At 37.3% G+C, this 23,723-nt stretch overlaps 1 protein-coding gene across 4 annotated transcripts in view; it reads right to left on the reverse strand.

Moving 5' to 3' along the window:
• alk (ALK receptor tyrosine kinase) overlaps positions 1–23,723 on the reverse strand; it is a 419,315-nt gene that overhangs the window by 248,303 nt on the left and 147,289 nt on the right. For all 4 annotated transcript variants that reach the window (XM_084914796.1, XM_084914794.1, XM_084914793.1 and 1 more), the window contains exon 2: positions 8,903–9,013. In XM_084914796.1, the coding sequence (XP_084770922.1) occupies positions 8,903–9,013 (111 nt within the window). The remainder of the gene's footprint in view (positions 1–8,902; positions 9,014–23,723) is intronic.

The raw sequence follows: 23,723 nt of genomic DNA on the forward strand, positions 1-23,723 counted from the left end.
GAACCAAACTAACCTTGATAACCTTGAAATCCTTGAAACCACCGACTGCCATGCCAAAAACAAAAGCGGGGGGGACGTACCACGCTGCAATTAGTTTGTGGAAACTTGTGCGTTTAATGCATATAAATCTATTGTAAGTGCAGTGAGGAGTCAGCAGAGCATTGGTGACTTTTACATTAGATGTCTCAGCATTTGGTGAGCCTGCTCTGTAACTTTACTTGGGCCACGTCAACACTAGCCGGATAAATTTAAAAACTGTGTTTTCGTCTGAAAACGCGCCGCGTCCACACTATCATTTTCAGCCGTTTTCACACAGTTGTGCATCCAAATTGAAACAGCCGAAAACGCTTACTGCGCATGCGTGAAACGCAAGACGATTCAAACTACCTCATTTCTGTCTGCCATTTATTTACTTTCCGTCTCTATGAAACATCGCAGCAAAATGTAGAGGAAACGCACCGAGTTTTTTAAATGGACTAACAATGAGGTGGAGTTGTTGCTGCGAGTAACACACAAGTACAAAGTTGCAAAAGCGAGTGAGAATTAAAGAATTTGAAGAAAAGTTATCTGGAGCATGTACAGACTGATATTAATCATTGATAGATTGAGAGCAAACAAAAAACTGCTGTGTAATGCCCTCCGCTATCTTAGTTTAATTGGTCACATGACTGCATCACATGACTAAAATATGTCATCGTTTTCGAAAAGGCTCCGGGTTCACTGTCCACACTGCGATGCGAAAACGGCGTTTTCAAATGTCTCCGCTTTGAAGAGTGTTTTCAGAACGCTGCATTTTCCTTGACCAAAAACGGCGTCTCCTTGTAGACAGAAGGCCAAAACAAAGAGAAAAAGACGCGTTTTCAAACAAAAAATATTAGTGTGGACATGGCCTTGGTCTGCCACTTCATGGCTGAATTGCTATGGTTCATAAACATCTTCACTTTGCAATGATATCACAATTTCAAGTATAAAAGAAATTTCACAAATCATGCTTTTTAGAACAGGTCACTCTTTTACAAATATTTGTAAAGGCAGACTGCATGGCTCGGTGCTAGATTTTATACACTTTTATTTTATTTTACAATTATGCGGTGTGGCCCAAACTTTTTTCCACATGCTTTTTGGTAGCACTGCCAACGTTAACCACACTCAGCAAACTAATTTGCCTTTAAAATGTCAATCACCATGCAGACCTGAAAACATGATCTGTTGATTAATCAACTGATGATTAATTTTAAATAGCTTCTAAATACACACAAGACATTTGCATTAAAATGTTATTAACCTGGAACAGTGGTTTCGGTTTTACACAGTACAAAGGGGAGTCTAATTTTTTTCCTCCTGTTTAATCATTGAATATATGAACTTGCACCTTTGAATGATAAATGTAAAAAAATGAGATGCTGATGAATGACTCTTGTAAGTCACTAGTTACCCATTGTAAATTTACCTATGAGAAAGTTCAATCTTTTACGCAATGATGGCTTGACAGTGTCAACAGAATCAATATTACTTCCTGTAATTTATTTAGCCTGTAAAGGAGGTTGAGGTTATCAGAGCAAATTATGCTAGGTGGTTTAGTCATGCTAGGTTTAGTCAAAGTTAGGAGATCATTGTAAACAAGGCCAGAAATTGATCTTAATGAATTTAATATGTGTGTGCTTGAATGTACTAAAGATATTTAATTAATTTAAAAAAAAAATCTAAACAGACAAGAGTGAATCTTAGGGCTACTGGTAATCAAGCAGAGCATTCCCAGAGTTGCCAGCAGTACTGAATCTGTTAACAATGTTGTGTGACGGCTTAATGAGCCTGTCACAACATTATGACCCTGACCTTACTTATCAAACAAAGCATGGATTCAGTGATGCTTTGTGGTACACAGCTCAAGGTCAGAGAGATGTGAGCCAACTCCGGCCTTCTTAATTTTCTATATAGATTAACTACTGAATTCCCAGCAGCGCAGCGCTATTTGATCAAATACTAGGAAAAAAATATGAGATGCTGGATTTGCACAGAAGTGCAGACATCAAGCAAATTACATCTAACAATGGATGTCTCTTTGTGTCTAGAGAGCTGTAACTGTGCTGACAAATTTCCCCATGAAACCCTTTAATTGACATGATGGATATGTTTATTTCCTGATTACAATGAGATTCTGTCCAGCTGAGCTTATTTATGTATCCATTTGACTGTTTAATGGCATCTGCATTTGAAGCAAATTAAGTTCCTATCAAGCAAGCAGGAGCCTTTTGTAAAATATATACATATGAATGGATGTGTGGCAAGTGATTTTTGACAAACAGAAGGTGCAACAGGGATTAGAAATAAATTAAAAATCTGTAACCCATATTGGTTGTTTTTTTTTCTATTTCCTAATCTGACTTGAAAACAACAAGTGCTGGTCCCAAAATAAATGAGTACTTTTCAAAGTTCTTTTTTTAACAGTAACATTTTTGATGTGACTTGCTTATTTACAGTAAGCAAACAGAAGAGAGAACATCTAGAAATATGAAGGTAAAAGTGGTTAACTCATCTGTATTTCTTCGCTCAACTGCATGCGACAGTTACTGATCCCGGATTAGAAGGGATCAAAGTCAAATGTCATAAAACCCATTCCTTGTGAACTTATTCCCTTGCTTCATCCATAGCATCCACTTTTCAAAACTACAAAGGTGACAAGCTGGCAGGGGGTCAAGAGAGGTTCTTCACAATAAACTCTCTGCAGATAGAGAAAAAATAGCAAAACCCAAACCCATAAAAAACTCTTTGCTTTACAGTAGATTTTTAAAATCATAACAGTTTGTGAGTTTCTCATAATTCAATAGCAAGCCAAAGCAATTGTAAACAACAGCAGCACATCCGCCAGCAAACCCTGTTAATTTGGTCATTGAATTTCCACCCATGACAGACCCCTTGTTTTTATCCATTCCAATTTTAAAATTGGTCCCATTATTTAGAGCAGCCCACAAATGACCAACCAAAAAAAAAGCTGCAATAGAAGCATAGACTGCAGTCAGATGCCAGATGTGAAATACAATTTATAGCTACACATACTCATCCTTCAGAGACACAACAAGTCAATTGCCACTGACTCCCAAAAACAATACCGTAGTAACCATTTGCATATTTGCTGGTTTCTACACAACAGATGCTGAAAAGTCTTTCTGCCACAAAGCATTTAGAAATCAAGTCAGGTAAAAGGCTGCATAAAGAGTGACAGTCTTTAAGTGGATGTAACCAGCAGCATACTGTCTTAGTTGGTGGGTGTGTTTTTTTTAGAAAAAAAATATTCCCCACATAAAATTGATTTTTTTTTTCAGTATAGCTAATACATAAAAAAACAGTAGTGCTTCAAATGTTTTTTTGTTTTGTTTGTTTTTTTACCACAAGCTATGTACCAGTTTAATATCACATAATAAATGAATCAAATAATAAATCACACTAAAACATTCTAGAGAAGGCAGCACCACAGACCATGAGGATAAATAATTTGACAATCCTTTTACCCACTTAAAGTTAAAGTGTTCGAAATTTTCACCACTAAAGTCAGTAGATTCCAGTGAACTGAGTTCTGTTTTATTATCCCTCACTATTCAAGTGCCTAATCCCAGCTATGGTGGCTGCTATCTTTACCTCAGCTATTAATCCTGGGTGAGAAGACCCTAACCCTAACCCATCAGCCTTTATTTACTTCGGAAGAGGCTGTAAACCTGTGTGAACGGAGTCCAATATGGCTCAGTGCCATACTGAGGCAGGTTGTTCATCATATGCTGAACTAACAGTGGCGCCGCTGTTTTTGCCGCTGTTAACTACTGTTAGCCTCTGTTAGCTTCTATTCACTGGCATAAGTGAAATGTTTTTATAAGTGTATTTATTGCTTCTGGTCTTTGATGCTGAGTAAATAAAGATGTAATAGCTCATATGTGACATATTAATTAACCATTGTGCAATATAATAATAATAATAATGCATTTTATTTGAGGGCGCCTTTCAGAAACCCAAGGTCACCTTACAAAAAACAAAATTAATAAAAGGAACAGTAGTCATAAAATACATAAAATAAGTTAAAATTACAAAACAGAGCTTGTAAACAGAGCTTAATATCAAACTGTTCGCCACAGGGAAAGTATGGTTTTTACAATACTCATGCATAACATTAGCTAGCATAAGGTTAACGTATAACCAATGTTGTTTAGCTGGCTCTTGTTAGCTATCCGGATATGGGAGGGTCACATTTCTAATCTGATGACATAAAAGTAATTGTAAAAATATTGAGAATAAATGAGCATGTTTGTGTTTTTGTGTGACTTTTGTTCAGGAGATGAGGTGAGAAGGGGACACTTTTCCCTCTCATGAGTCTGAAGGTGCAGCCACAATATTAAATGGTTTTCTGGCTCTAATATAAACAACATCCTGTTAGGTTCACTACTTCCTAGCTATTAGACACAATATCCACTTTAATAATAATAATAATAATAATAATAATAATAATACATTTTATTTAAGAAACCGCCTTTCAAAACACTCATGGACACTGTACACAAGCAATAACAACAACAAACATAACCATTTACAAAATAATAAGGATAAAACGTTGAGCAAAGAAAAAAAATAAATTAAAGTAGCAGGATGGAAAAATTTATGTGGAATAGGCTAATGTGAATAGGTGAGTTTTGAGTCTGGGCTTAAAAAGAGGGAGGAAAGTGTTCAGAAAACAGTGTGTGTGAGACTAATGAGGTTTTAGTCTCGTGAGGAGCGAGATACTAAGAGCTGGTGTTAAAGATTTGATGTGATTTTTGTGTTACCTCAATAAAAAATTTTCTAATGGGTCTTGAATGTGATACTAAACTATAGTTTTGCCTCATCCTGGAATCTACAATGTATCTAGATATCCCTTGCATGAACACTGGAGGAACTTTTTTTTTTAATTTGTTTGAATGACTACACTTAAATGAATGTTCAGGGGAGCCTAACTCCATGCACTTCACCACTTTAAATAGCTGTGGAAATAAAACAGTGCACCAACTAGTAGGGGTTGGAAAGGCTAAATGATATGACTCCAAGAGGCAGCCACATTTAAGCACCTGCTCCAGTGCTCTATCCTTTATAACCCTCTGCCTTTGCAAATGTGTTTTATTCCAGCGCTGTGTCTCATTACACAAGAACAGCACTACCAGCTGAGTGAGGCAGATGTTCCATTGTGGAGCACAGCAACTCCTCAAGTGGCTAGCATCCATCTGAATGCCTGTGTTACAGCTGGCAGGCACAGCTGATGCAGGACAATCCATCTCCATGAAGAGAACAGGTCTAAAGTGATAAAGACGGCATATGGGAAGGTTTTAGCAAAAGAGAATATGGCTCTGGTCAGTTCCTGCTGCCATTTTTCAAAGAAGGACATAAATGTTGATGGGAAGCAGGAAAGACTTCAAGACCGAGGGCTGTGACGTTATTGACATCACTGACACAGTGGGACAATAAAATCAGTTTACCAGCACTGAAATTCAAACAAGGAAGATGAGTTGCCCTGTATCTTTGCAGCTAAAGCTGCTAATCGAAGCAGCGATGCAGAGAGAGCGAGAGAGGGAGAGTATGGTGGCGTAGGTCCAGTCGGTCTGTGCTTTTGGCTTTTGTGGTAGGTAATAAATGCCAGCGGACAGCAGATGCTGTAGGGAGAGCAGAGATCTATCGCTGCAGCCTACAGCCAAGTTCACCGTGCCATGTTGTTGTGACTTGTCCTCTCTCAAACCTTTTCTCAGCACCCTCTGATGCTATGTTACACAATATAAAACCAGCCAATCTTTAAAAGTCCCTTGGAGATTTATCAGAAGAACCAAAGAGTCATGACTCCTTTTGGCTTTTAAAAATGTAATCTCTCCAAGAAATGAAATACAAAGAACAAATAGGAAGGAAAGAATGCCCATATACTGACAGAATACAATGCATTATAACGAGTACTAGTAAAAGTGTATATTTGTTCTTGTCTGTTCAATCAACATTTAATTTGTTTCACTGAAGCTCACCATTACTCTACATCAGCATTTGTAATCATCAAGCTTTTACTGTCCAGATGTAAGCCTTCCTGCTCCAGCCAAACTCACTTCAGAACTCACATACAGAAAAATAAAAATAAACCCTCTCTGGGCTTGTTAACATACTAGAGACAATAGGTCAGAGCTGTCATTGCATGAAATAGCAGAAAAATGTAGTTGGCTGTGTCCATGACAGGCTGATTGATTCAAAAACAGTATGGCAATCTGTTGTGTAACTGACACCAGTTCAGTCAGGTTCACTGTGGACTGTCAGAGCCATGAGCAGCTGAAGCATGGTCCCAGAGATCCACTGTCAAAGATGTGTTTCATAAACAGCTGGGTGACAGTTTGGTGCTATTGGGAGTTTGAATCATCACTTACAGGATGACCTCCAACCCTCCAGGATGGCTGGAAATGGGCAAAAAAAAAATCTTTCTGGAGCCGTCACCTCCGAGTGATGCGAATGGGTTGATGTGACAAAGATGCACACAAGCACCTAAAGGGTTACACAGATGCTCACACCAAGTGATGTAATACTGAACTCTGACATCTTTAGATCACTTTTCAAAGTCACTTTTGGTTTTGCTGTCTCAGCATCAGCTTTGACTGATGCTCTAAGACAACAGCTGCAAGAAACTGTGTTTTTATTCATTCAAACATTTTACATTTAGAACGGCTTCAGCACAGAAAACCGACCTTTGAGGCCAGTGTCATTGACATGGTCTTAAAAAAATGACTCTTTTCTTCTTCCTCTCTTGCCATCTCTTCAGATTTGATTGGCCCACTAAAAGCTTGCTTTTGAACTATGATTAGCTAATTTTAAACATAATGCCAAAATCAACCCACTTAATTTCTTCTTGTTTACAAAACATGACTAATTAAAGTCATTAACAAGGGTCCTGAAGGATCTTTGAGAACGAATAGTGGAGTAGATAAACCTCTTAGCCTTTGTCACACACAGAATTTGTACAAATAAAGGAATGGTTAATCAATTATGGCCCTTAAGCAGATTTACATGACATTACATTTGAGATGATTTTAAAATGTGTGTCAGGAGTTACAAAATAGTGATTGCAATTGTGTCTGTGAAATCAATTTCAAATTATCATCTCTGAGTATATCCAATCCCGCAGCAAAGCAGTAAACTGCTTCATATGCAAGTACAATGATGTGAAAAGGCATGTTTTCACCTTAAAACTAGTATAGAATACACAGAGTATACTCTGTGATCAAGTAGATTGTAGAGCAACCTTCTCAATAATTTGAAGAATGGTTTTCTGTAGGACTTCACATCATTGCGGAGGAATTGGCACGCTCTTCTTTAAAGCGTTGTTTCAGTTTATTGAGGTTCGTAGGTTTGCATTTATGCACACTATTACAGCACCTGATTCTACTGTGCCTGACAGTTGCTGGGAGGTGTTTTTGTTGATATGCTGTGTTGTGGTTTTACCACACATGTTCCTCTGCATCAAACATCTCCATTTTGGTCTCATCTCACATTTTTTCCAAAAATCTCTGATTTGTTCTGATGCAAGCATGCAAAATGAAGCCATGCAGTCATGTTCTTTTTAGAAAGAAGCTTTCTACCCTTCCAAATGAACCATACTTGTTTAGTCTTTTCTTATGGTACTGTTATAAACTTTAACAATTAACATGCTAATTGATCCCAAACAGAATGGTTTGATCTTTGCGTGAATTTGCAGGCTGGTGCACTCCTGTGCAAATTGTTTGCTTTGCAGTTCATTGTTTTAACGTCTCAGGTGGCCACACTTTCTGATGACGAGTTAGTGAAGTTCATGTGATTATCAACACATGGCTATTACTTACCCTCTAAGGTTCTATGGAGGCAGTAAGTGTATACTTAAGTCCAAACTGCCCTGTGAAAACTCTTTTTTTTTTTTTTTTTTTTTTTTAAACAGACAGCAGATCTGTTACTAACACAGCTTTAAGGCTTAGTGATGTCTATGACAAGATTGTCATTTTAAATAAACCTGAAAAAAATAATTCTTTACGCCTTGCTGCTTTCAGGATTCAAAGAGAAAGAAATTGATTTTCATTATTTGACATTGAAAAAGTTTGCTCTGAATATAAAACAGCAAAGTTCTAATTGATTTCTACACATGGAGTTCACTTATTAATAAAAACACTTTTTGGCCATTTTATGGGTTGATTATTTAAAATTAAGCCTTCTTCAAAGACTCATGCTAGATATTTTAGTCCCATTTCTCTTCCATTACATTTATATGGAAGAGAATTTTACATTTTATTTTATACCAGAAAACAACCTGGCTACATGTACATTTTTACTAGAGACACACTGATTAACCAGCCAGGGTCTGGAATTAACTTATTTCTAGTGTGCTTTTGACAAAAAAGTTTACTTTTGCTCGTATATACTATAAGATATAGTTGTTAGAAAGACAATAAGAACTGGCAAAAAATTTGAATCTGTAGGTCACACTTAGAAAAAACAAACCAAGATATTGTATCAGCCAACTGAAATTAGCACATCTCAAATAAAAAAAACCTCTTTCCAGCTTTTTCTAGGTTTTGAACTTGTGTTAAATGTCTTAATTAAACTGCTTATGTAGAACTGTATTTTTTTTATATGCATTGTTTCATTTCATCTCTGCTGTAATTTCACCTGTAAGAAATGTAACACCTCACAGATGATGCGTGTGTGTGTGAGTGTGTGAATTCAAGAGTAAATACGTGTTTATCTTCAACAAAATCTCAATTTTGTGCCTTGTAGAGAGCAGACAAGACAGAGATTTAATGTGTGCTGAGGGAAAGCTGACGCCAGGTGTTGAGGACAACTGGGAACAGAGATCTGTGGTCTGTTTGAGGAGGGCTGACAAAACCTCACTTACCTGAAATAGGAACTGAGTCACTGGGAAAACTGAGGTTGTCCTCAGCTATCCAGGAGAAGCTCCAGTATCCTTTAGGAATCCCAGGAGCAGTCCTACCATTCAGTGGCTCACCTGCAAAAATAGCAAATCCTCATTTTACTTTCAGAGTACATGTTGCAAAGAATGACTATGTTAAGAAATTCAGTAAAATACAGTTCATTGCTTTGTTTATTTAATTTCTGGCACAGATTTAGCATCCACGTTGCACTCCCTTTTATTTATTAGTCCAGCTTAGTCATAAGTCTGCTTCCTCCATTAAAATTTGTAAACGCTGTATGATCTTGCCTTTTTAAACTAAAAAGTATTTTGATGAACCGTTTGTACAGGCTGAGTCTTTTTTATCTAGCAGACAAGCTGAAAAGGAAAGTGAAAGTCTTATAGCTGAATCACCAACTATTACTGGAGTTTCTGCAGCAATAATAAAGTACACTGAGGCATTTCACTAAATAAATAACCATTGTAAACTTCACCATTTTTATGTCAACAAAGCATCTGCAGTTTTGGTACAGAGTGAACTGGAGTGATAGTATGAAAGTCCAAGGAGCCATATGAATTGGTTATTGGATATCAATAGACTGCATAATTACCTGTAGGCAGATTTGTCTAATTTTGTTTGACTCTGTCTTCACCTTCTAAACTCAAAGACTAATTATTGCAAGATCGAATAGAAGCGTGATACTGTAAAGTAGATGCAAAAACTTTCTCCCCCACTTATATGTCTTCCAACCATGCCATCACACTCACGAACACACACACACGTACGCTCTCCCTCTTTCACTTTGTCCTTAGTCCATGGATAATTACTACAAAGTCACAGACCAATACACTGCTGCCTAAAAAGGAGACCCCTGCATAAATCCTGCAGTCATTTCAAATGAGCCTTAAAGAGCGATTGATTGTATATGCTGACTTTCATTGCACTAAACAGTTTACAGTTGGCTTCAGCCAAAATGAGACCAGGATAATATTAAACATGTTTTCTTACTCAGAAAGATTTCTACTAACATTTAAAGCAGACTGCATTAATATGACTATTGTTTAGATTTTTTGAGGGTCTTCTATGGGCTCAAAATGTGGTCATAAATATTTTGTACTTGTAAAAAAGATTTGTATGTGTAAAAAAGATTTGTGTGTGCGTAAAAAAGATTTGTATGTGTAAAAAAGATTTGTGTGTGCGTAAAAAAGATTTGTGTGTGCGTAAAAAAGATTTGTGTGTGCGTAAAAAAGATTTGTGTGTGGACTTAGAAAAAAACCCCCTGCAAGTTACAAGTATGAATTTTGACCCTATTTTTCTTCCTTTCATCTGATTGGTCAATGTCATGTCAATCACAAATGTAACAATCCAATCAGAGAACAGATGGGTTTGGCTGTCGGAGGGGCGCTTTTTTGAACTGCAGGTCCTTGAAGGGTGATACAGTTTGAAGCTGGAGGATCTCTATATAAATATCCGATAGCAGCTAGGTCCCCTAACTTTCAGTAGCTGTTGAAAGGAAAAAGTTGTGGTATATCAGTGGTTAGAAATACCATTATTACTTTAGGATTAGTTTAACACAAAGTCAGGGCTGACCCAGGACTATTGCTGTGAGTCACAGTGGGCAGCATAAAAGTCCTTTCACATCAGACGCAGGATGTGCTGCTAATGCTAACTGCTAACTAAAAGCAAAGGATCCAGAATTTGTTGCGCTGGCTGCTGGGCTCTGTGGGTTTTTGCAGCAGCTCTACCTGTACTAGATGCACCTGCTCCTTGTCTTTTCTATCTCTGACTTTATGTCCTCTACAAGAGTTTCTGTTTTTTTTGCTGGTTCTTCAAATGTTCAATAAAAACATGTATGCTAATTCATAACGAAGAAAGCTTTGTAATGAAGACTGTCATTTCCAAAACACTGCCCGCCCCCACCCCGCAGTCCGCAGCGCTGTTGAAAAGGCTGTGGAAGTCCCTATATTAAACACGTAGACCTGTGACACAAAAATCACCAAACTCGGACGACCACAGACTGTTTTCCTTCGTGGTGATGAAGAAAAATGCTGGGTTGGCATGTAAAAAGGCATTTATTCCCTTCAAAGACCTGCAGTTCAAAAAAAGCGCCCCTCCGACAGCCAAACCCATCTGTTCTCTGATTGGATTGTTACATTTGTGATTGACATGACATTGACCAATCAGATGAAAGGAAGAAAAATAGGGTCAAAATTCGTACTTGTAACTTGCAGGGGTTTTTTTTCTAAGTCCACACACAAATCTTTTTTACGCACACACAAATCTTTTTTACACATACAAATCTTTTTTACACACACACAAATCTTTTTTACGCACACACAAATTCTTTTTACACATACAAATCTTTTTTACGCACACACAAATCTTTTTTACACACACACAAATCTTTTTTACACATACAAATCTTTTTTACGCACACACAAATCTTTTTTACGCACACACAAATCTTTTTTCGCACACACAAATCTTTTTTACACATACAAATCTTTTTTACGCACACAAATCTTTTTTACGCACACACAAATCTTTTTTACACATACAAATCTTTTTTACAAGTACAAAATATTTATGACCACATTTTGAGCCCATAGTCTTCACCAATAACACATATATTTCAGATGCCTCACCATGTAAGGTCTTAAACATAAATGTCCTTAACTCTTTTTCAGCCATTCTACTGCAGATTTGCGGGTATCCTTGGGATCATCGTGCTGTTGCATGAACCAGTTTCAGCCAAGCTTTAGGTGGCAGAATACACAGAAAGGTTTATGGGTGATTTCCTGACTGCAAGTCACCCACGTCATGCAAAACCTAAATCATCACCTTTCCTCCACCATGCTTAACTATTGATATGAGGCATAGGGGCGCCTGTGGCTCAGGTGATGCAGAGACCGCAAAAGAGGGAGAGTATGGAAGGTTGGTGAAAAAATGCTTAGGTACATGAAGGTGAATGAGACTTGTAATAGAACACACTGAGTGCTCAAAGTCAGTAGACATACACAATATAAGCACCAGTCCACTTACTGTTTCCATATTTTTGCTCATATGCTGCTGTTTGATTTTCACCAAATGTGGCCCTGTGCATTATGGTCATTATGTACTGTAGTTCTTGGTTCTTGGAGTTTCTTGGAGCATTATTCAACACAACTGAAGTCAGGGACTTGTCCCAAAATTGCTTGCCACTTAAGCTGTATGCTTTGGGTAACTGCAGTGATGAGTGGTAAACTACAAACTCAAATTTTTTTCTCCAAGTATCTCTGTATTTGGCTGCAGTTCACCCTTAATTCTGACTAGTCAACACACCTCTGCTACAGAGAACAATTACTGTAAGTTTAGTAGCTGCCACCACTATGCTTCATTGCAAGGACAATGATCAGAGATGATTTACAGACTCTGTTGTTCACACTACACAGCGTTCAGAATTTTGATCAGAGACGTCAATATCTTTCTCATCAGAACATAAAGTTGCTGTCATTGTGGGCTCAATGTTCTTTTAGCATTTATTGGTTCATTCCATGTGAGTTTTTGTTTGCTTTTTATTCAAAAGTGTCTTCTATCTAGCCATGTAACAGAGGCCTGATAATTGAAGTGATGCTTAAGTGATCCTTCTAGCATGACTCCCCACTGTGCAGAGGACTTCTGAAGTATGGGTTTATCGCTCAAAACTATATGAATATACCTTAAAACATGAAATGGAAATGATTATTGCTGAACTTTCAACAACAACTTTTCAAAAATCAATATACAGTAACAATTGTACTGCAAGAAGGCAACAATTTATTTCCAGTGGAGCTCAAGTTAATTTTCACTTGCAAACATGCCCTGTGTTTATTCTTTATTGCAGTCAGCATGTAGAACCACGACTCACTCTAGTACATTTTATGAAAGGGGATTTTCTCTTTCAAAAGATTGTGTAACTGTGCATGGAACACCCGTGTCCAGTCACATAACTCAGCTGCTATAATGCCTTACCTATGCTTTATGAGCAGTAGATGTTGTTTTTTTCCTTCCTCGCTCTGTCCTTTGATTACATGCCTCTGCTTCCAGCTTAACCTCAAACAATTCAGCAGGTGCTGACTTCCGCAATTCTGTTTTTTTTCTTTTTATCATCCACAGAGCCACCAAAGATGCATAATTTCCCTTTTTCCCCTTCTTGTAACACTATTCCTAGGCTATATATCCTCTTTTTCCTCTATGCATGTAGTCTTTGTCCTTTTGTCAAAGCAAGTCCTTGGTTGTACTTCTAAGCGCAAAGACATTTCTGCTCTCAATAAATTCACCCTCGCTATTGTCATATTGACTGTCGATTGATTTTTGTTTCCAGAGCTAACTAGTTAAGTAGCTACAGTAGCATCATGGTATAGATGTAATGAAGTAACAGGGATACTGATATAATATAATTAGCACTGGCTGTAATATAAAGTCAGTTCTAAAATGATCTTTTGGCCAAATTGTTATTGAGATCTACACAGACATGAAGAACAAATGTGCATGCTTTCTAAACTATGTTCAAGCAATTAATTTTTCTACCAGCAAAGCTCAGAAATGTTCTTTTACAGCTGAAGGCTCTGTGAAATAAAACCTCATACATAAGAAATAAGGGGTCAGAATACATTTTGAACTCACTGTAAATGAACAGTGTCATACTCTCAATTTCCAACAGAATCTCATTAAGTAAAAAAAAATCAGAGCTTGCTGAAGCATTCTGAAAGTTTCATACGTTAGTCAGAACAAGGGTACAACTGAATGTCTGGCAGCTGAGTGAGTCTATGCTCTTTTTATGATTTTTTGTACATCTTTAAATAATATATCAGTTTTATAAATCTGTTTGGTCCATTTCAATTAAAATAAATTAAAATGACTGTAACAATACTATTCCAAATTCCCAGAGAAAATTATTTTTGGGAACCCACAAAATTAGGTGCATAACAAACACATGAACTGCTGTGCACACAGTTGGAGAACAGAACAGAGAAGAGAGATCTCAGCTCAGTGAGCAATCTAACTCTATCCCACCCACACTCTAAAATCCTTTAAATGCTTAGTGGATTTATCAATGAGGCTTGACTCAAGCTGTCAGGGAGACATGCCTATGCATAAACACACATCTCTCTTAGTTGTGTACACCCATGTTATTTCTTTTACTATTAAAATTGCAAATATCCAGAACCACAACTTTTGTTTTAATGAGATTAAAGTGGAGATTTTGAAATACCTTCAAAATCCATTAATGATGGGGAACTAAAACATATGGAACAGCAAACTGTTTTGAGTGAACAGTCCTGTACATGAGGTATGTGGTGCTTGTGGCCTTTGTTTCAGAGGAGTGCACGGGTCCATAAAGGCAGCCAATTACCCATGAAAAGTGGAAGCAGGATAAGCATACAGACAGTAGATCTTTGGCTCAGCCAGACCTGCAAATTGGTGTGGCCTTCACTAAAATCATCATGGTTGTGAAATGTTTGCACTCAGAAAAAATTGACATTTCCAATACGTCAGTCACACAAGGTTTTAGAGGGCTAATGTGGTCTTTGGGCGTAGTGGCAGTGCTGCTGGTGGTTCAGTCCAGTGTGATTAGTGTAACTATGTCTTAATCATCCCAAGTTTCAATGCAATTGTCCGAATGTTTGGTAATTAGGAACTTCTACAATCTTCTTGTTCTTTCAGCTGCTCACTTTAGAGGCCGTCCTATGCCTAGCATCCTCCTCTGTCACACAAACCCCCTTCATGTCTTCTTTTACTACATACAAGAAGAGACCATTTAAACATTAAACACTAAAATTGTGTAGCTCTCTGCTTCTCACCACTATAGCAAAGTTAGTTTGAACAGTGAAGGCTATTATGCACCCAGCAGGCACTGAAGACACATAAATCAGACACACCCCTTTCACATACCAGTTAAAACATTCCTCCACAGATTATTAATAAGCAGAAAGTTCATGTTGCCAACTTTTTTTTGCACTGGCGATCAAGCCACTTCTTTTTTTTTCCACATCAGAATATACGAATATAGAATTTTAATACTCTGAAATAAGTTGCGTAAAGGATTTTATGCCTATCTTTTAACTGCAAAACAAAAACAATAGCAGTTAAACTCCTGGCCATGGAAGATCTTGTCTAGAGAAGATCAAGCTAAACAAAGACATATCTAAACGTAATGCAAAACAGCTGGAGTATGAAGCACTAACAGCTAATTGAAAGGGAAATGAGAAAGCCACCCTTCTACCTTGTTGGAATTTCATGCTCTTTGGCCTTCTGCACCACAATTGTCCTCATCTTTTTGCCCATTAATTAAAGATTTACCTAGGGATACATACATTACTGCCTAAATAAATCAATTACCTGTCCAGCCCAGTGACGCGTCATTAAATGTTCGTCAAAGTCTGCCAACACCACATCAGGCAGCTGAGGCCTGGAATTGGCTGCTCTCCCTGCTACAAAAGACCACATTGATTTCCATCAGAGGAGCCCTCATGTCCACTAAGCACTCTGACTTTCATTAAGACCTTCACCAAATTCCACACACGTTTCTCACCAATCCCAAAACGCTGTGTGTATATACACAGTCATTCACAGACCTCTACCAACAGAGGCAAGGCAAATACTACATCCCTAATTAAACGGTCTTTAAACAGGAGTATGGCGACACTTAATTATTCTCAAATGTTTCAGCTACATTAATACAGGTGTCATGTTTTCCTAAGGCTTAAGTCTCATTCTAACAACGAGCGACCAAGGTTAAACAGGGTTAAAAAAAGGAGAGACAGCTAAGTGTTCTTGTGAAAATGCCACCCACCCTGCTTGCTGTAAGCTTTAAGTGGGAGATGAGTTGTTTCTAAGAGGCTTTTTGCATTTGTCATAAGATGCTGGTACATTAATATGTTTTTGCATAAACCCTGTCTTGTAAACAAGCAAGGATTTTGGTTCAACTGTTTGATCCAGCTTATTAACTTAAAGTGCTGCCCATGAAACCGACCCTTAAGACCTCCAAAAATACAACCTCTTCTCTGGAGAGAGATCCAATCTAAATCAACTCACTTCTCCCTCTCGTCAGCTATTACTGATTTTTCAAAAGCCAAACATCAGCATGAATTATTACCTGCAGAGCAGAAACGACTGACATAATGCATTTGAAACTGAGCAGTTTAACAGATTTTTCTTAGTCTAGCTGACTGAGATCATGTCACTACAGAAATATCAAAGGTTATCTCCATTAAATACTTGCTTTGTTCGTGTAACAAACTTAGCATTGAGCTGAGACGCTTTCACAATATGTGACGAGATACTAGCAATGCCAGACGCCAAACACTGATGTACCATCAGAGGGATGCCTTCTGATGAAGATGCTCCACTCACTTGACATGTATACCGTGAATTGCGAGTAAGGTAAAGCACTGTTTTGTCTCTCAACGTGAACTTTAAAAGATTTTATCAAAGAAATGGATCACAAGCCTTCAGCGTGAAACCATTATCCCAGGGACTAAAGAGCTGCTCAATGACAATGAAGGTGTCAACTGGGCTTCCCTGATGCTCATTAAAGAAAGTGATTTTGCTGTTGTACACTGAGCCCCTTTTTTTCTTTGAAGCTTTGCTACACTAGTCAAACATACAGCAACACCTCTGAACAGGCAGCCCAGTATTCACAAATAATGCATGAAAATGGTTTGTTCAGTCACAGAGTGGTATCTCAAGTTGGAGAAAAAGTTCTCCCCTCTCATTTGCTATGCTGGAACAGTTTGTGGCCATGAGATGAGTAATTCAATGATGAAAAGCACAAGTTTAATTATATAGACCTCTTTCCTTTATGCACATTTTACTGTACATGTAGCGTTTTGCATTGAAGAAGTAAAAAAAATGCCAGCTGTTGATTTTCAACATCAATTTGAGACATCTGGTGACACTCAGAGACATCTCAACCTTATTCTGAGAATGATTTCTTTCACACATCCCACGAGGGCTTTTCTTCTTTGTTGGTATAGCTCAAGTAGTGAGTAAATATGCCAATGTGAGGAGGTGTTCCAGTGCATTAATAATTGTTTAGAACAGAAGCTTCTAAGAGAAATGTTAATGACATTATCCTGTGTGCATGGCAGAATTTGTAAAACAACATTAGGTTTATTATTGTAGTTTAGCCTGCTAATTTGGCTGCTTATAGTGGTGCAGTGGTTAGCACCTGATGATGCGTTATCCTTTTTTTTACTTTATTATTCATAAAAATTCAGTGTCATTTATATCTGTCATTCTAATTTTCATTTTTTTATGTAACAAGACAGATTTAACAGGGTTATAATTTCAAGAACAACTTGATCAAAATGTGAACAGAATTTTCATTTATCAGGGCATGGAGGGAAAAGATAAACAGAAATTCTAAAGCTTACTTCTCAAAACCCAAAAAAGCAGATAAAAGAATTTTTTTTCCTACAGTTACATCCGAGGCACTAAAACACTGCAGCCATTGTACCTAAACAGGCGAATGTGAACTCAGTGGACTTAACGGGATAGCTTGCTTGAGCATAATTAAATGTACCGAGGGAGGTTGCTGCAGAGGCAACATTTGTTCTGCTGACAGACAACTTTTCAAATCAGATCTCATTTTATTCTTAAGGCTGAAGCCAATTTCTGCTGCCACAATGGATACTGAAGCTACGGGCATCCTTTCAACCAGAGTTTGATAGCTGGGACTGTTGTCTCGAGGAAGCAATCAGAAATTACCAAAAGTTTCCAAATGTGAGAGTTTCTGATTCTGCAAGCACTAGCGTCCTTAGTCCTTCTGCACGAGGAGGCTAGTGCACTTCTGACCCTGTAGTGGTCACAGATGGGCTCTAAGACCTTGTCAACATAGTTGCAGTATTGATAGTAGGCATAAAAAATAAAAATAATCAAAACTGCCTTTTATTTAGCTCAGACTGATAGCTGTTTCCTCCTCAGAGTACTCTTCTCCCACAGTCCAAACCCAAGTCCGTTAGGTTTACTGGCAATGATAAACTGGACACAGGTGGAGAAGTGTGAGTGCGAGATTGTATGCCTCTCGGTGTTAGCCCTGGGATACCACCTGCACCATGGGAAGCATGATATTGCACTGGTTAGCATTGTTCCCTCACAGCAAGACCGGAACCTTCATGTATACCACTGTGCCTCCCTGTGCTGCCTCCCACAGTCCAAAGGCATTAGGCTAATGGATAAAGGCCTTAGTTGAAGGTAGATAAAGTGCATAAAATGCTGTATGATTGCATGGTGATTTGTGCCTTGTGGTTTTGGTAGCACTTTGAGTGGTAAATAAGACCAGAAAAACACTATACAAGTGCCAGTCCATTTCCACGTCCAGCATGTAACCTGCCTCTCACATCCTTCCAGCTCCAGCCTGTATAATACCTTTGAGTGTTTTACCATGATGTCAGGGTTCCTATTTTGTTACATCATCAAAGCACCCAGAAAGCAAGATCTGAGTTGTTCTTATTGAGTGACACATTGATTAGTTTGTGGCTTCTCTCTTGCAGACAACTAACATGTTGAGCTGTATGATTATAATGAAATTGCTAGTTTGGTATTTCGTGTGCATATGAATCATTCATCAAAGAGCAGGTTTCAAAGCCCACTCTGAACGAGATGTGATTATCATAAAGCAGAAATTACTGTAGTTTCCCATGGATTGCACTGACTGAGCTGATTACCACTTTGTAGGGCACAAGATCAGAGACCCTCGTGAAAAAACAATATAAAGTTAAAATTAGCACAGGACGTGGAAATTTTTACTTTTAGCTAGTGCTTTATGCACACTGAAGTACTTTAACAGAACAAGAGAACAATGCACAGTGCTCTCCTGTTGTATCTGAGCTAGCCCACAGTGGCTCTCATTCTTCACTACAAAGGGTTTTCAGCAAATCTCCCAGCAGCCAAATGTAGGGATGAACTATGTAAAAAACACAGGCTGACACACAAACACAGCCACAAACAAAATATGGCCAAGAACGCTAAACTGAAATACGTTCTACATATTCTCCCTAACCGTTAACATATATGGAGACAACTCTCTTTTCCTCTCTGTGGAGAAGTCTGCTACTGCAAACAGTTGACAGGCAATGTTTTAAATGTGAAACTACATTAAACAATAGTCACAGTCACCAATCAGTGTTAAACATTTATCGTGGTAATGAATCCTTCTGATCGTAACAAAAATATCACATCTTTATCTCATTAACCTCTTAAGCTGAAAATGGCCTTTGTGGGGGATAAAGGTAAATATGTAGTTAAGGCAACAAGTCTGTGTTAACCTTACTTAACAACTGTTTAGAGCCACACAATTAATCAAATTTTAATCACGATCACACTTTGGTACTATGGAAGAGGATTAGGGCCACTGGAAAAAAAGGTGGGCACATCTTTTTTTTGTGTCCCTTTTCCAGAATTCTAAGAAAAAAGTCTTGCCCTAATCCTACAACTAAATGAGCATGATCAAACACTATTAAAATCACATCCTCCACCGAACAGAATGCAAAGCAAAAGCTAATCAAGCACTCCCTAAATCAACGACTGATCATTTGCCCACATGTGCCAGTCATTGCTGTTCTCTTCACCCTTCAGTTTGAAGTTTCCTGGATGTAGTATGGATGGTAACACTACATTAAAAGGCCGGTATGAAACATGAATCAAATGTCTGGCACATGAAAAGGTGAAGCCCTTGTCCCTTGTAGCGGATCATCATTCGCTGTTTTGAAGTACTTTGAATTTAAGACAAGTGATGTTAACCAATAACGACTCATGGGCAGAGCGCTGTAGAGTTGTGTCTGTGTTGCAACTAACTTATTCAACCGCTTAAAAATACCCCAAACTGCAGTATAATTAATGCATGAAGGCCAAGAAAAACAATGCAGTGGTTGCTAATGTGACTCATCCAATATCATCTTAGACGTGCTGCTGCACAGCGGGTCTACATATCCATCCAGCTCACAAGGGCGCAACTGCTTTCTGTTTGGCCAAAGATATGCATGCAGTAAACACAGTGAGTAATGAAGGATTCAAAAAAACTATATGAATAACAGACTAAAGATATGTTATCCCTTTATGCAGTTTTTCTAAAGTGGCAATACCATCAAAGTATGCAAAAGCACACAGGAGAAACTGGCGAGGGATCTCACAGCTGTCAAGTATCGTGCTTCCAGTTTAATTCACATCCATCATGCAGGTACAATGAATGGAATGAAAGACTATATTTCGCTTCCAAGAGATGCACTTGGGTCAGGTGAATAAACACATCATTTGTCTGCAAAGAAGTGTTAATTAACAGAAATGTAGCACAATATAAACACAGTAAATGGTAAATGGACTGGTTCTTACATAGCGCTTTTCTACTCTACTGTAGCACTCAAAGACCTTTACATTAAAGCAGGCCCCTATTGTTTTAATTTTGTGTTAGATTTTGGTGCATTCATTGCAGATCCTGTGAATTCAGGTGGACCAAATTTTATTTTGATGCAAATAATGGTTTAAAAATGGTTACAAATTCCTTTAAATTCTGTTGCTTTCATTCAAATTCTGTTCTTTTCATTCTAATTCTTTTGTTTTCATTCAAAATCTGTTCTTTTCATTCACATTCCGTTGTTTTCATTCAAATTCGATTCTTCTCATTCTAATTCTGTTCTTTTCATTTTAATTACGTTGTTTTCATTCAAATTCCGGTGCTTTCATTCTATTTTTTTTGTTTTCATTCAAATTACGTTCTTTTCATTCTAATTCCGTTGTTTTCATTCTAATTCCGTTGTTTTCATTCAAATTCTGTTGCTTTTATTCAAATTCTGTTCATTTCACTCAAATTCGATTCTTCTCATTCTAATTCTGTTCTTTTCATTTTAATTCCGTTGTTTTCATTCTATTTTTTTTGTTTTCATTCAAATTCCGTTCTTTTCATTCAAATTCCGTTGTTTTCATTCTAATTCCGTTGTTTTCATTCAAATTCTGTTGCTTTTATTCAAATTCTGTTCATTTCACTCAAATTCGATTCTTCTCATTCTAATTACGTTCTTTTCATTCAAATTCCGTTGTTTTCATTCTAATTCTGTTCTTTTCATTCTAATTCTGTTGTTTTTATTCAAATGCTGTTCTTCTCATTCTAATTCTACTCTTTTTATTTAAATTCTGTTGTTTTCAATCAAATGCTGTTCTTTTCATTCTAATTCTACTTTTTATTCAAATTCTGTTGTTTTTATTCAAATGCTGTTCTTCTCATTCTAATTCGACTCTTTTTATTCAAATTCTGTTGTTTTCATTCTAATTCTACTCTTTTTATTCAAATTCTGTTGTTTTCATTCAAATTCTGTTCTTCTCATTCTAATTCTTTTCTTTCATTTTAATTTTCCTTTATAATGGAAAGCAAAGACCTTTGTGTGCAGGAAAAAAATCCTGTTAAGACATTGACCAAATCTCTAAAACAATTACTACCTACAAAAGTAAAATGTATGGCAGAATATATTATGATATAATACAGTATACCATGTAAAAGTACCCTAATCACTGCACATCACACACTGTGCAGTATCTTAGTACTCAGTCCCACTGTAGCAATTTTGTTTCAAAAAGTAATTAACAACAAATCTAGCAACCTTCTGAACAACCCCGTTAGCTACTTTCATGATACTTTCAGCACTACTATAATGCAAGCACAACATCCTGCTTTACGCGCACATCCTGGATTGTGATTAGGAAAGAGGAATTTAACACTACTACAGACCAGCAGTTCATAAGTGGGTTGAAAATGATCACTGGATTGTTCTTTTATTTCAGTCAATACTTCTTACTTGTTTCATTTTTGAGAAAACAGAAACATTAAAATCAGAGCAGCTTCATTGGCAGTTTAGCTTTATTAGAGAGTAGAAAATATCTATAGAAACAGACCATAGTACATAAGCCAAATCATGCCATAACTGATTTTCATTTAACAGCTCTTTGACACCTGGTTTGTATAAAAGCTGTTTTGTTAAATTTAACTGGGTTGGAACTCACACATTTCTGCTTTTTATTTTTCTTTCTATTTTCCCCCTATAGAAACTACGACTGCATATAAACTAGAATGTTTTAACTCAAGTCCACATTGCAGGGACTACTCAAATCACCAAATCACTTATGGGATGGGATGCATTAGAGTAAAACAAGCATTTATAAAGAACAATAACTGCTTTTAGGCCACTTTGCTCAGAACTAGTTATCATATTTTTTGAATGTACATTGTTGTGAAAAAGTATTTGCTCCCTCTTTGATTTCTTATTTTTTTGCATATCTGTCACACTTAAATGTTTCAGATCATCATCATAACCAGAGTAAATAGAGAAGGCAATCTTTAAACGATAGCTTCATTTACTCAATTCAATTTCAATCACTAGCCGCACCCAGTCCTGATTACTGCCAGAGCTGTGAATCAAGAAATCACTTAAAAACAACTTGGCAAAGACTGAAAGATCTCAAAAACACATCATGCCGCAATCTTAGGAAACAGCTTAGAAAGGGTTACAAAGCCTTTTCTAATGCTTTGAGACTCCATCAAACCACAGTGCGAGCCATTATCCACAAATGGAGAAAACGTCCAACTGTGGTGAACCTTCCCACCAAAATTATCTCAAGACTGCATCAACGAGTCATCCAGGAGGTCACAAGAAAACCCAGAAAAACATCTAAAGAACTGCAGGCCTTACTTGCCTCAGTTAAGGTCACTGTTTCTGACAACAATAATATAGAAAAAGGGCAAAAATGGTGTCCATCGGACAGTTCTAAAGAGAAAACCACTGCTGACCAAAAACAACACAAAGGCTAATTTTACATTTGCCAAAAAAAAATCTTGATGTTCACCAAAACTTTTGAGAAAATACTCTGTGGACTGACAAGACAGAAGTTTAACTTTTTGCAAGGTTTGCGTCCTGTTACATCTGGCGTACAGCATTATTTTAAAACTGCATTGTGTAGTTACTCTAGTTTTCTTTGCCTAACATTAAAATCAGCTTGATGAGTATAACAAATATGCAAAACAAAGCAATCTCGAAGCAGCAAAAACTTTTTCACAGTACTCTAAATAAATTAAATTCACAGTTGTTAAAAATTTAATTCAGCGGATTCATATATAAAAACAGTTGCTCTACTGCATTATAATATACATTTATCACACTAAACACCAGACATGGGAAATGACCACATATACTGATTTAAAATGGCCAGTGTGATTCCTCTGTATATCTTTAAGCCTGGTATATGAGAAGATGAGAAGTATCTTTTAAGGGCTTCTGCTTTTTCCAAAAACATGCCATTTCATTCCACACATTTATAATTATCTTTATCCTGGAGCGTTCTTATTTATAGTCTCCAACATTATTAAAACTAGGAGGGATTTTAATAGCTCTCCTGTCTTTTGTTTTGCAACTAAGAAATAGTGTCACAACAGGGAGGTAAGGAAACATGGGAAAAACAGCATCTCTCATGTTTTTCTGTCGGGTATAACAGTAGTACTGGCACTGTGTTAGACCATAATCATAGCAGCACTGACTCAATAACATGTGGGTGCAACTCTGTTAGTCCATCTGGGACATTGAACCAGTGGCAACTAATTGAAACGCAGCAACCGCATATTATAATTTTCATTTTGGTAAATTATTTATGGCATTAACTTGTCATGACACATTTGATTTGTGCTGCAGCTGACATACTTGATAATCGGGGAGCAATTTTTTTTCTTTCCTTTCCCCAGTTTCAATGAAATTCCCGATAAATTGTTGGCATTTCTGTAAGGGTTATCTTTTCTTTAGTTTT

Source organism: Perissodus microlepis, chromosome 19, assembly GCF_051167445.1.
Source record: "Perissodus microlepis isolate ML-2025 ecotype Zambia chromosome 19, ASM5116744v1, whole genome shotgun sequence".
In the NCBI taxonomy this organism is placed as follows: Eukaryota; Metazoa; Chordata; class Actinopteri; order Cichliformes; family Cichlidae; genus Perissodus; species Perissodus microlepis.